Below are 12,264 nucleotides of genomic sequence, written 5' to 3' on the forward strand. Positions count from 1 at the left end.
CCCTACAAATATACTGAATCAGACAAGTTTCTTTTAAGAGGGCCATGTAAAAATAAACTGTCTCCTTTGAAGTGAAGGTGACAGTGTGAAATAGTCCCTGGAAATCAACGTGTCTTTTGCTAGTTTTCTTCTGTTAAGAGTAATTCCTTAGCAGCAGTCTTCAGTGTTCTTCTTCTTAGACAAGGATCAAAAGGGACTTTGGGATCCAAAGAGGACTATTCCTGTGTTGGTTTCAGTAAATCTTTGACACTTACTCTTGCAGTGAGCTGCTTTGGTTTGCTTGGAAGAAGTTGCTTCTAAAGCTCAAAAGGCAGAAGTGTGATCAGAGTTGTTGAGAACCTGAGCAGTGCAGGGTTAAAAAGTGGATATATGGAAGAGAGAGACATAGTTTTCCCAGTGACCTTCCAGCACTGTCCTGCCATGTTTATGGGTGGTGCTTGCTTTTATACACATGACCTTTGCAGAATAATGGTCATAGAAGCATTAGTTCCCTGGGGTGAATCACAGGAAGATATGTATAGATGAAGTAAGTACATGAAAATTAAAATACAAGTTTGGTAAATTATTTGCAGTGCACTCATGAAATAAGCATGGTTCCGAAACTCACAATAAGCAGTTGTGAATGAATTTAACTTTAAATACATCTGTTTCAATTAGAATGGTCATTATTTAAAGAAATTAAAGTATTTAAACTTTAAAAGCATAGGAAGTAAATGCCTTAGGCAGTATTTTATAAGATCATGTAGATCCTCCTAATGCATTTAGGCAACAGCAGCAAGTTTCTAAAGGTGTTCAGCTAAATGACTGCAAGTAAGTATTGAATAAGGCCGCATAGTTAAGTTCTTGGCCATTCTCTGGCTTTCTCATTTGGGACATGTTTCAGGAATAAAATAGCCAACTTTCTGCTCTTACAAATGGCATTTGTCATATTAGACTGCTAGCACATTGACTGAGCATAAGAGAAACTTAAATTTCTGCTTGTTTATGTTGAAGAATCTAGTTCACCAAAGTACAGTCTTCCAGCTTCCAGGAGAAATGTGTGCATGGAAAACAGTTTACAAGAGCAGGCTTGAAGTGATCCTTACTGAAACTTACTTTTAGGAAGAAAAAACCCTGATAATTTTGCATCAAATCTAGACTCTTGCTAGCTTAATGTTGGTATTGTAATGGTATTATGTTGTGTGGAATGTTGTTTAGTAAAAGAAATATCCACTTCATGGTTGTATTCTGGGGTCACAACTGTGAAGAGGTATTTTTAATACTATTTCATAATATTTTGATAAGCCTTTTCAAATTCACGTTTAAGTTTTCATTTGAGATGCCTTTATTTGTGATTCTCAGGAGCTCCAGATGGATCAACAAGCTAAGAAACATCTCCAAGAGGAATTTGATGCTTCCTTAGAAGAAAAGGATCAACTTATTAGTGTCCTGCAAACTCAGGTAAGATACTTTACCCAACAGATGTTCTTTACAACTGCTCTTCCTATTTTTTTAATGATGTATTTCCAATAATGCATGTCCATGTTTTATTATAATTGCTGTGATATTGTAAAGCTTCTTGAGAATTTAGGATTATCTAGAAATTATGTTCATCTTTGTGGTAGATGATACTTTCGTAAAATCTCACTCATGTTAAATATGAGTGTTTGATTTGCGTTTAATAACTGTAATGTCTTTGTTATGTCTTTGTTACCAAGCACATAACATTAGCAGATACTTGAACTAAAATTGCTTTAGCAAAATCTATGTATTTTGCTTAATTGGTCTTTGTTTTTCCACTTCTAATGATACTCTTTTTGTTAATTGGAAACATGATTCTGCTAAAAAAAGTTGCTAAAAAAAGCCAGATTTTTTCCTTTCTTTGCTTACTGATATCAATTTAATTTAACTCTAGTTTGGGAGATGAAAACATGATCTGCTTAGAATCTTTCCTTAACAAAAAGAACTTTTCTTTTTTTAGGTATCATTGCTGAAACAGAGGCTACAGAATGGGCAGATAAGTACTGAATTGCCTGATCCAAATATTCAATCTGAACCACAAGGGGAAAGTCCAACAAGTGAAATCAATATAGACAATTTTGTGGAGCCTGGAAGCAATGGTAGGTGTTGCAGCTTTTTCAAGAGATCTTGAATCCTGCTGTTACTTAGGATGGAGTAACAGTACTTAAGGTTGAATATATCATAGTAAGGGTATATTTTCTAGGAGACAGTTGTTTTGATAGCAGTGTGGCAGCTAGAGGACACGATAACCCTGCTGAGATACTAACATGCTTCCAGTATTGTTTGATTACTGAGCAAGCGATATTCCAATGGTGACATACAATGAAAGGATCATTCACTGGTATTTTTCATAAAAGGTAGGGTTCAGACAGAGGAGAACATGCATCTCAGAACGATCTTTGTTCAGCCTCTGCCAGGATTTTTGTGTATGTGAGGATGATATGAATTGTTAGATCAGAGATTTTCTTATCCAGCATTATGCCTTTTGTAGTGTTTAGGAAATAAGTAAGTAGCCAGTCCCTAAGAATCAGGCTTCAAGATGTTTCCTGTACTGGAGTCTACTTCAGGACTAGTGTGTGTAAGACTTATGGTTGTGAACTAAACCTCTAAATTTGTTTGATCCTGTTTTCATGTTAAGTACTCTTACAGACTCCAGAACACACAGTAAAATATTATCCAGTGTGCTAGCTATACAGAGAGGAGTACAGCTCAGAAAGAAACTAAACGTGGCCATTATCCTGCAGAATGTAGTATTGCCAGTCTGGATATTTTAGAATTAACATCATACCCAGCCCTGGGAAAGCAGGAATTGGTGTGCTTGGCACTTGAGAGAGATGATTTGCTTGGCTTTGCTTCATGTTTTTTCCTGCCTGTGAATTTTCTGTTAGTAGCAGCAGACAGGTTTATAAATCATGGCTTTTCAGTTGCGTAGAAAACCTTGTTGAATAATTGTTTGGTTTTGAAGCTTATATGATAGCTGGCCTTTATAAATTAATAGGGGGTGAAAGGCTGTATTTACTATTCTGTGTATGTGTAGCATATTTCTGGTAGTTACAGTAGTCTCTAGGCTTTCCACAACTTTCTTCAGAGCCCTGTGGGTTGCCCGCAATGTGAATGATGAAGGCAGATCTACATTTTGGAAACGGTGTGCATATGATAATGTTGGTATGTTGTCTAATAGGGGGTAATGGAGATTCTGTTAAAACACTGGAAACTCTTCATCAGAGGGTGAAGCGCCAAGAGAACTTGCTGCAGCGTTGTAAGGAGATGATTCGGTCACATAAGGAGCGCTGCGCCCAGTTAACCAACGAGAAAGAGGCACTTCAGGAACAGTTAGAAGAGAGGCTTCAGGAACTGGAGAAAATGAAGGTATGGAAAATTCTCCTAACTCTATGGGTAGCTGCTAAAACAGAGCAAGAACTCCAGTGTTTCCAGAATTTATTGGTGAGGAAGACCATTTAAAAAATTGCTCAAAGAAGGGTAAGGAACTTTACTGTATGAATAACCCTCAAAAAGGTATTAGAAATAAAGTAGCTATGGGAGAATGGGTTGAGGAAGAGACTGTCTTAGCACAGAAGACAGGAGGTAAAGGGAGAACTGTAGAGCAGAGCTAAACCTTTCAGACATAGCTGAAGAGGCGTAAGTTACATAAATGAACAGAAAACACAGAAAGGCAGGACAGTGGAGAGCACAATATAGTGAAGATAACATAAGTGGAATCACAAAGCTAAATTAGTATTTTGCTCAATTTTCCTTTTAAGACCACTAATGCCAAGTGTGGAGTAAAAGTAAAATGGCTGATAGTAATGAGACATGAAAATTATAAGTATAGCTGTGCTCTACCTCAGTTCTGGACATCAGATTCCCTTCTCTGTCTCAGTCTCTGAACACTAGCCCTGTTTGAAAGAGCTCTGAAAGACTTGAGTGTTTTAAGGATCTTTTCTGGAACCAATAACAAGCAATTACGTTGCATTGCTGAGATCCTATTGGAAGCAGAGGTGCAGGTAATAGAGCAGGTGCCTAAGGTGTGTTTCTTGCCAATTTTACTGTAGCAGCTCTGACATCCATGAGAGAACTGTGGAGGCTGTAACAAAGCCTTCAGGTACTTGAATTATTATGGAAGCCATGAGGCAGCCTATCTATTTATAAGTGTTTTAAACCTACCTACTGTAATTTCCCTGGGTTCTGTTCTGTGCTATTCCTCCATGGCATAATGCAAAGATTAAGAGCCAAACCTAAGCTGTTTGCCAGAAGAAGGTGTTTTCTTACCTGTAGCAGTGCTTTAAAATTGTGGTTGGGGTCTTTGTTTTAGGACCTTCAGATGGCTGAGAAGACTAAACTGATTACGCAGCTGCGTGATGCAAAGAATTTGATTGAGCAGCTAGAACAAGACAAGGTAAAAAACCTTCTTAAACTCTGTTGTTTTTGAAGAAGATTGTGTAAAACTCCAAACATCTCCAAAAAGCTGTTCTTAGTCATCTGATGTGGTTTGGTTTATGTTTTAACCAGCAAATAATTTAAGATACCTGAGAATTTTATTGTATATATACTCTAGGGTATTTGTCTGTTAGGGTATAAATACTACAAGATTATGTTGCTTAGGAGGGAGCAGTTACACTGAATACACTCCTCAATACCAGCTTTAATAAACAAACAACAAAAAGAGCCAAACACCACCACCACTCCCCAAACACTAATGAAGATGAGATACAATAGAAATTAATTTAAAAATTACCAGTGAAGGAAAAGTAACTGTATTTTCAGCAATAGGAAGTTTCTCAGGGTTTTTTGTTCCTTTTCTTTTTAATCACAGTCTTGGTACTTGAAGTAACTTTTGGGGGTATAATAAGTAACAAGACTGGCACTCGTTTTATATATGTGTGTGTTATCTAAGGAGAAGCATGGACTCTACAATGCTTTTAGTGTGGGTTTGTTAACAGTATGTATATTTCAAATAGAGGTTACCTGTACCAGAAGGAGGAAGTTTTCTCATGGTCTTTAGTGGCTTTTCACCCCTTTCATCATCCTTTTCATCCCTGTCACCCCTTCAAAATCATCCTGTATTCTTACCTTCTTTTTGTTAGAGTTTTCTGTTTCCTGACATGGAAAAGTACCATGATCTCTGGTCTTGTAGTAATAGACTAAAGTCTGTTCCTGTCAAGGATTGTGTCCTGGCTTGAAATTGTTTCAGCTATACGTTGTATTTGTTTGCTAGCTTTTTATCACAAGGACCTTTTCCATAGGGCATGGTAATTGCAGAGACAAAGCGACAAATGCATGAAACACTGGAATTGAAGGAGGAGGAAATAGCCCAACTGCGTGCTCGGATCAAACAAATGACAACAAAAGGCGAGGAATTAAAAGAACAGAAAGAAAAATCTGAAAAAGCTGGTAAGAAATTCTGGGGATTATTAACTTTCACATTAAAACATGAAAAAGCTTCAGTGTGGTCTTTCTGCACACTTCGGACAGTTGTTTGGAATGGATATTAAGAGGTGATTTTCTTCCTCATGTACCACATCTTACCCCTGCTAGTGTCATTACTAACTTCACTTCTAGTCAGCAGTTTGGGAATGTTTTCGACTGGTTTGTCTCTGTTACTCAACTGGAGTTAGGAAGGAAACTCCTGAAAGGCAGCTGTACCTTCCCATTTGTAGGAGAAACGATTGATAGAATGTTATGCTGGTATGACTTCAGGAGGGAAATTTGCAACTGTCTACAAATTATCATTGTAATGCCACCACTATTTTACATAGAAAACATAGCAGTGAGTGTATAAGAGCTTGGGAAGGTGTAGAAAGAAGAGGATGTGCTACAACCATAATAAGCATTTTCTTTCAATAATTGTAGCAGAAGCACTTCTGATTTCTCTTTAGGGAAACAGCAGTGATGATTCCTTTCTCTTCAGGCTTAGAACCCAGTGGCTGTGTAACTATTACATGCTGTAGTTTGCTTTTGATGGAAATTAGGTAACATTAATTATGTGTGCTTGGAGTTCTCCTTTTGCTTGAAATGAAGTTGAAAGGTCAGTCCACTCCACCTTTGGTTTTCAAACAGTGAAATAATTTTGCACTGTATGTTTCAAAATTCCTTTAGAAAAATTTAGTTTGCTCTCATAGGTGTATCAAGGAGTTCACTCTTTTGGGAGAAGCTCAGATGTGGTTAGTTAACATAAAACATTATGCATATTTTCTTTCTCTAAAAAGACCACGAGAAGGTCAAACAATACAGTTCATATGATTTAGGTCAAAACTTCCAGTTTTAAAGATTAGTTTGGGTAGATCATTCTGCTGTCATACAGAAAAGCAGCTTGAACATCCATCTTGTGAAAGTAACAAACATTTTGATTAGGTGTCCTCCTCTCCTACCTTTTCAGGATGCATATGTCTTTTAACTCTGGAAATTCATATTTCAACAGTAAGTCAATCCTGATAAAGTTGGATTTTGTTCAGTTCTTGGAGAAACTTTTCTTCATAATTAAAAAAAAAAAAGGCTGAAGAATATTTTAATACTTTTGTAGATAAAAGTTATTGTCATAGTTGTTTGAAACACAGCATGTTTTGATGCAGTGGAAACGTCTTAATTGTGAACTAATATCTATACGCTCTGGTTAATACAGTAATTTCGTCAGGTTTGCGTAGCCAGAAGCTGAAAAGAGGTAACAGATGATGCTCTGGATACCTGGAAAACTTAACTGTGTTAGTGAGAAGTAATTTCGCTTACGACTAATGTGTTGAGTACACTGCACTTTTCTAGGGAGAGATTTGTGTGTTAAATATACTCTCCTCTTAAATAAGAATTTAAAGTACTTCTGTTAACATTTACGGAGCATAAGCATCTATTTTACTTTCGAGTGTATTTATTTGTGTACTCTATTAAGCATGCATATATAAATGTTAGAAGCCTTAGAAAATTAGCTTATACTACTTTGAAGATAAGCAAAATTATAAGGTGGCCTTTATTAGGTTTTCCTGGTACTTCCTTGGCTTTACATGTTCCAAAAATGTTGTGATGTACAATGGAAGTGTAGTTCAATACATTTGAACTAAATCGTTAAGGCATTTGAGAAGACTGCTGTCAATACTGGGAGAGCCTGGAGTTTCCTCTAGGTCACAACCTTTGAGTTGTACCAGTTTTAATAATTCAATTTCATCTGCTTGAGGTCAGCATGTTTAAAGTTCTGTTTCTTGGGCATTTAATGTGAGTTGCCTTTAAATTCTAGACTTCTCTTTTTCAGTATCATGATTTAGTGAAGAATTGACTTCATGGAATATTGTAATTGTAGAAATGTTATTTTCATTTATGTTATGGAAAGATAATATGCTTGATTTACCCTCATAGTGCTGTATTGTAGGCTAAAAAGTGGTATATTTTTTCCATTTCATATTTTTAACTTGCCTATAGTTACGTCTGGCTTTTTCCTTTGTAACTTAGTGACTCTAGTGAAATGCTCCAGTGTTTGATTTAATGTTACTGCATCTCTGTGCTCTGAAATAGTGAAAAGATATGTATGCTTATTTTGTGTGTGTTGTGTAAACTGTAACTTGGTCTCCCCAGTTGAAGTTCATTTTCTTTGTAGTTAGAGGTACCTTATGTTGAAATCTCACAGAGCATCTTGTTTTTGTGCATCCACACATGCCAATAAGTGAATCATGGTGCCTTTCCCAAGCCTTGTATGAACAGGACTGGGGTAAGGGCTCTCTTTTCTTACATCACACATTGGGTGCTTGAACTGGGCTCTAAAAAGTAAATTCTGTGCTTCTCAGGCACTTTCACTTGAAGTAACTGCAGCTGATTTTTAATGCTGTGCAGTGTACATAGATTATTTACATTTGACTTTAACAAAGCTATTTATAGTACTTATAAATTTACTGGTAAACTGAAATTGGTTTCTCCTAAGACTATTTGGCATAAGTGCTTTCTGACCTCTGGGAATGCAGATTATTGACTTGTATTCTGTACAGGAAACCAAAAGAAAAGTCTTTAGAAAGCAAATTCATCTTGCTTTACTTTGCTATTTGTAGGCAGTTTTTCTTTTGGAAGCTTATTTAACATATGCTGGGCACCTTTCTAGAGTAACAGAAAGCTTGGACTGTGCATTTAAAATCCTGCCTAGATGCACAAATCAACTATAGGGAATGAATTTCAACCTTTGTTTCTCAAACTCCTGACACGATGCTTGCTCTCTGCTTTCAGTAATGAAATGGGTGAATCCCTCCTTTGCCATCCTGTTTAGTGCTTTCCTCACAATTTTTAGCAGTAGATGGCACCATAGTTGAAGGTAACATGTTTTGCTGCTCTGGGAGAGTAAGCAGGAAGTCTTTGCAGTGGGGACTGGTGTTACACTGAGTAGGAGAAGCAGCATGAAGGGAACTGAGGCTGGTGCTTTGGAGTAGTGTATGTAAAGCAGTTAGCTCTCTAGCACATATTTTGTAGGAGTCAGTTCTGCAACCTTGCATTACTGGAGCTGTCTGTTCCCCCTGTGCTGGGCACTGGTGAGGCCACACTTCGAATCCTGTGTCATTTCTTGGCCCCTCACTGCAGGAGGACACTGAAGTGCTGGAGCAGGTCCAGAGAAGAGCACCGGAGCTGGAGCAGGGCCTGGAGCACAAGTGTGATGGGGAAGGGCTGAGGGACCTGGGGGCGTTAGTCTGGAGCAGAGAAGGCTCAGGGGGGACCTTATTGCTCTCTACAACTGCCTGACAGGAGGATGGAGCCAGGAGGGGGCTGGTCTCTGCTCCCAAGGAACAAGGGATGGGAGAAGAGGAAACGGCCTCAAGCTGCCCCAGGGCAGGTTTAGCTGGAGCTGAGGAACAATTCCTTGCCCAGAGGGTGCTCAGGCATTGGAACAGGCTGCCCAGGGCAGGGCTGGAGTCACTGTCCCTGCAAGTGTTCACAGCCCGGGTAGATGAGGCCTCAGTGGCAGGGGTTAGTGGTGGCCTTGGCAGTGCTGGGGAACGGTTGGACTTGACCATCTTAAAGGTCTTTCCCAATCATATTGATTCTGTGGTTCTGTGATTCTTAAACACTGCTCAGGCTCTTTTTGTGTAATTTCTATCCTGCACAGGAAGGTTTCCAGTTTGTCTGGCTTGGTCACATGAATGGGAGTTTTCGAGACTCTCCTGTGACTCTGTTGGTGTGCTTGTTACTGGTTCTGATTTGCCACTGTGCCTTTGTGAGACTTCACTGAACCAGTACCTAGGTTAAATATCTTCCCTCAGTAGTAGCTCTGCTGGTTGGGAAGAACGCAGGCAGTGCCTTTACTCTTCTGATTCAAAATAGATGCATTTGGATAAAACCATAGACATTTATCCCAGGCTTTAATCCACAGTAGAATTAAAATCTCCCATTGATTAAAAATAATAATAAGAATCATAATAACCTAGACCATGTTGTGCCTACATAATGATAGTTGACCTTCTGCTGCTTTGAAACTCAGTTGTGTCACGCTACACTAGAATTAACTACGTTGAATAAAAATGTCCTGTTTTGCTTAAGTGCTAGAAGTGCCTGAGATGCATATAATTTAACTTTTAGAGAGCTAAGTGTGTTTCTATGAAGTGTTGCTTCTTTGTGCTTTCATACCCCCTTGGCGTTTTATCCGTCAGCTTTTGTCTAGCTTTTGTATTGGCATCCTGCTTGTGATCACGGTGGTGCAGCTCTCGTATTGCATGTTGCTCAGCTATTACATAGCAGTAGTCAATCCTAGTGTGAACCTGGATCTTCTCTTTGGTGGATTCATGGGCTATGCCAAATGCATTCTGTTTCCTTTTGCAGAAGTAATGGGATTCTTGAATGAAAAATAAGTATATATTGCTCAGAACAAGAATCAGAAAACACATGGACAAGTGAAATAACTTAATCTTTTACTCACAGGCTTTATTTCCAAGCTGTACTTTGTCTGTAGGGTTGTTTGGTTTTTTAAGCCATTTATGGTGCTGTAGTACTGAAGGACTTGGCCAGTTTTGCTGGCTGTGCGTGCTCTTGTTAGGGCTGAGAGGAGCATCAGGGAAGTCGGTGCCATTCTCCCAATGTACTTGTATAGGCTGTGATCATAACAGAGTCGTTGCTGGGTGGAAAGAGGGGAGGACTCAAGTCTTGTGGGTCCCAGGTGGCAAGTACCTTGATGGGGACTGTGAAGAACTGTGCTTGGAAAGTGAGGGCTATAAGCCTCATGCATGCTTGCATTGTGTTTTAGACTGTTTTCCTGTTTGAAATAATCTCTAGTGCTCTTCATATTTTTGTAGTGAGTTTTAGTATTTAACTAGAACCAGGGTGAAAAAGTGGATACTATGATGCTCTTTTTTATTGCGAGAGTCAATAACAGCCCTGTTCTGTTCTGAGCCATGATTGCTGCTATGAGCAGTCAGAGAAAGGCTTCCTCAGAAAACAGAAGAAAATTCTGGATGAGGCTGGAATTTGGGTGAATGCAGTTCTATAGAACTGAATTACTCAAAAACATATTTGCAGCATTGCCTTAGAAATACAGCTTGTGGTTAAAAACTTCCGTTTTAAATATTATCAGAAGATGTGGAATGGAAATTATTCTTCACTTCCCAAACTTGCGTCTGAATGTTTTTAAAGACAGCAACTGCTAAGTGGTGGTGAATCAAGGAAACTACTGATGTGTATGTCTATGATTTTCTTTTGGGGGTAGAATTAAGTGGAAGAAGGCTTAGCATACCAAATTACAGTTCAAAGATTGTTTTGTTCTGTCTACTCCCAGAGTAGTATTCACATAGTCTGGGTCATAGTAGAATATACTTGTAGGTTTTAGATCCCCTGATAAATTACAGTCTTGATATTGGCACCACGATTATGAATTTTACAGAGGTGTTTTGCCAAAGTTCTTTTATGCAAAAAATAAACCATATAGTAGACTGCTCAGAGTCTTAATTTTCCTTTGATACGCAGCAGGGTTTTCCACACTCATGATCTCTTCAGGAGAAGAGTTTTCCATGGTAGTGATCAAATTCTAGTCTTGTGTAAATCTGTGCTGATTCTGCCATCAGTTTCAGACAGGAACTCAGATACTGGTATTGGATAATAATAACGCAGCTCAGAACACAGGAATTTATTTGCTTTCCTTGTGTATCTAAATGATCATCTATGAAGGGTATAAGTATGTTAGAATACTCCTTAGCATGAGAAGAAGCCGTGGAATTACTGCTTCTGATTTGTATATTAAAATGTTTCAGCAGACTTGTGCACCTTATGCAAGTGTAAATAAATTCCATCACTGCAGCTTGAGAGTTCTTTTGAACCATCTAGATATTCAAGTTTTCTGGGAGCAAATCTTAGTATTTTTATTCTTCATTTTTATCTGCAAAGCTTCAGAGTGCTCATAATACACAGGCTTTTCTCCAGTATCTCTGAATTGCTTTGATGGTAGTTTACATTAAAAGTAAATAGTGAAATAATGACATTAGCAAAGCCATCTGTATGGACTCCACAAAACCCGTAGTTTAAAGAGAAGATTATCTAGGTTGTACAGTTTGAAATGAACAACTCTGAGATAAATAAAGTGCCTGGTATTATACTTCATTGTTCTGCTCAGGAAGAACTCTTTCATGATTCAGTAAAAACTGGCTTCCATAGCAGTCATTCCTGGTTTATGCTTCTGTCTGCTGTTTTAGTGGAAGAACAAATTGTGAATTGCCTTTTCTTCATGCAGCTTTTTTCCTCTTCTTCAAAGTTACTCACCACATATAGCTGGAAGAAGAGTTAAAGTTTATTTATGTGGTTTATGTATTTTACAGTGATTTTAGGGAAGAAATAGAAGCTACAGAATGTATTGAAAGACATTCACAGCTCTGTTTGTCAGTTCTCTGTCTTTTCTAGATAATAAACCCATGTGAATTCTTGATGGATTCCTAAGTTCATTCTTCTATTACTTGTGTAACTTACAGTTATGGAGAACTCTGTTCTTCTATCAAGGGACAGATATTTCTCAGCTATCATATACTTCTTTATTTTCTTTGCAGCTTTTGAAGAGCTTGAGAGGGCTCTGAGTATTGCCCAAAAGACAGAGGAAGCCCGGAAAAAATTGCAGGCAGAAATGGATGAAAAAATCAAAGCTGTAGAAAAGGCAAGTGAAGAAGAGAGGGTAAATCTTCAACGGGAGTTAACCAGAGTGAAACAAGAGGTGGTTGAGATTATGAAGGTAAAATCTGAAGCTCACCTTGAATTATTGGCTTTTAATCTAATCATTCAATTATAATTAAACTGTAATTATAAAATACGTTAGAATATACTTATATTTAT

At 38.1% G+C, this 12,264-nt stretch overlaps 1 protein-coding gene across 1 annotated transcript in view; it reads left to right on the forward strand.

Moving 5' to 3' along the window:
• Nucleotides 1–12,220, forward strand: part of LOC104404517 (golgin subfamily A member 4-like) — a gene marked incomplete at its 5' end in the record, with an annotated part of 27,037 nt that extends 14,817 nt beyond the window's left edge. Inside the window, 6 exons of the mRNA XM_010012963.1 lie at nucleotides 1,342–1,440; nucleotides 1,961–2,105; nucleotides 3,194–3,369; nucleotides 4,313–4,396; nucleotides 5,244–5,391; nucleotides 11,985–12,220. Of these exons, the coding sequence (XP_010011265.1) occupies nucleotides 1,342–1,440; nucleotides 1,961–2,105; nucleotides 3,194–3,369; nucleotides 4,313–4,396; nucleotides 5,244–5,391; nucleotides 11,985–12,220 (888 nt within the window). The remainder of the gene's footprint in view (nucleotides 1–1,341; nucleotides 1,441–1,960; nucleotides 2,106–3,193; nucleotides 3,370–4,312; nucleotides 4,397–5,243; nucleotides 5,392–11,984) is intronic.
• Between the last annotated feature and the right edge of the window lie 44 nt (nucleotides 12,221–12,264).

This window comes from Nestor notabilis, unplaced genomic scaffold (genome assembly GCF_000696875.1).
Source record: "Nestor notabilis isolate BGI_N333 unplaced genomic scaffold, ASM69687v1 scaffold13644, whole genome shotgun sequence".
In the NCBI taxonomy this organism is placed as follows: Eukaryota; Metazoa; Chordata; class Aves; order Psittaciformes; family Psittacidae; genus Nestor; species Nestor notabilis.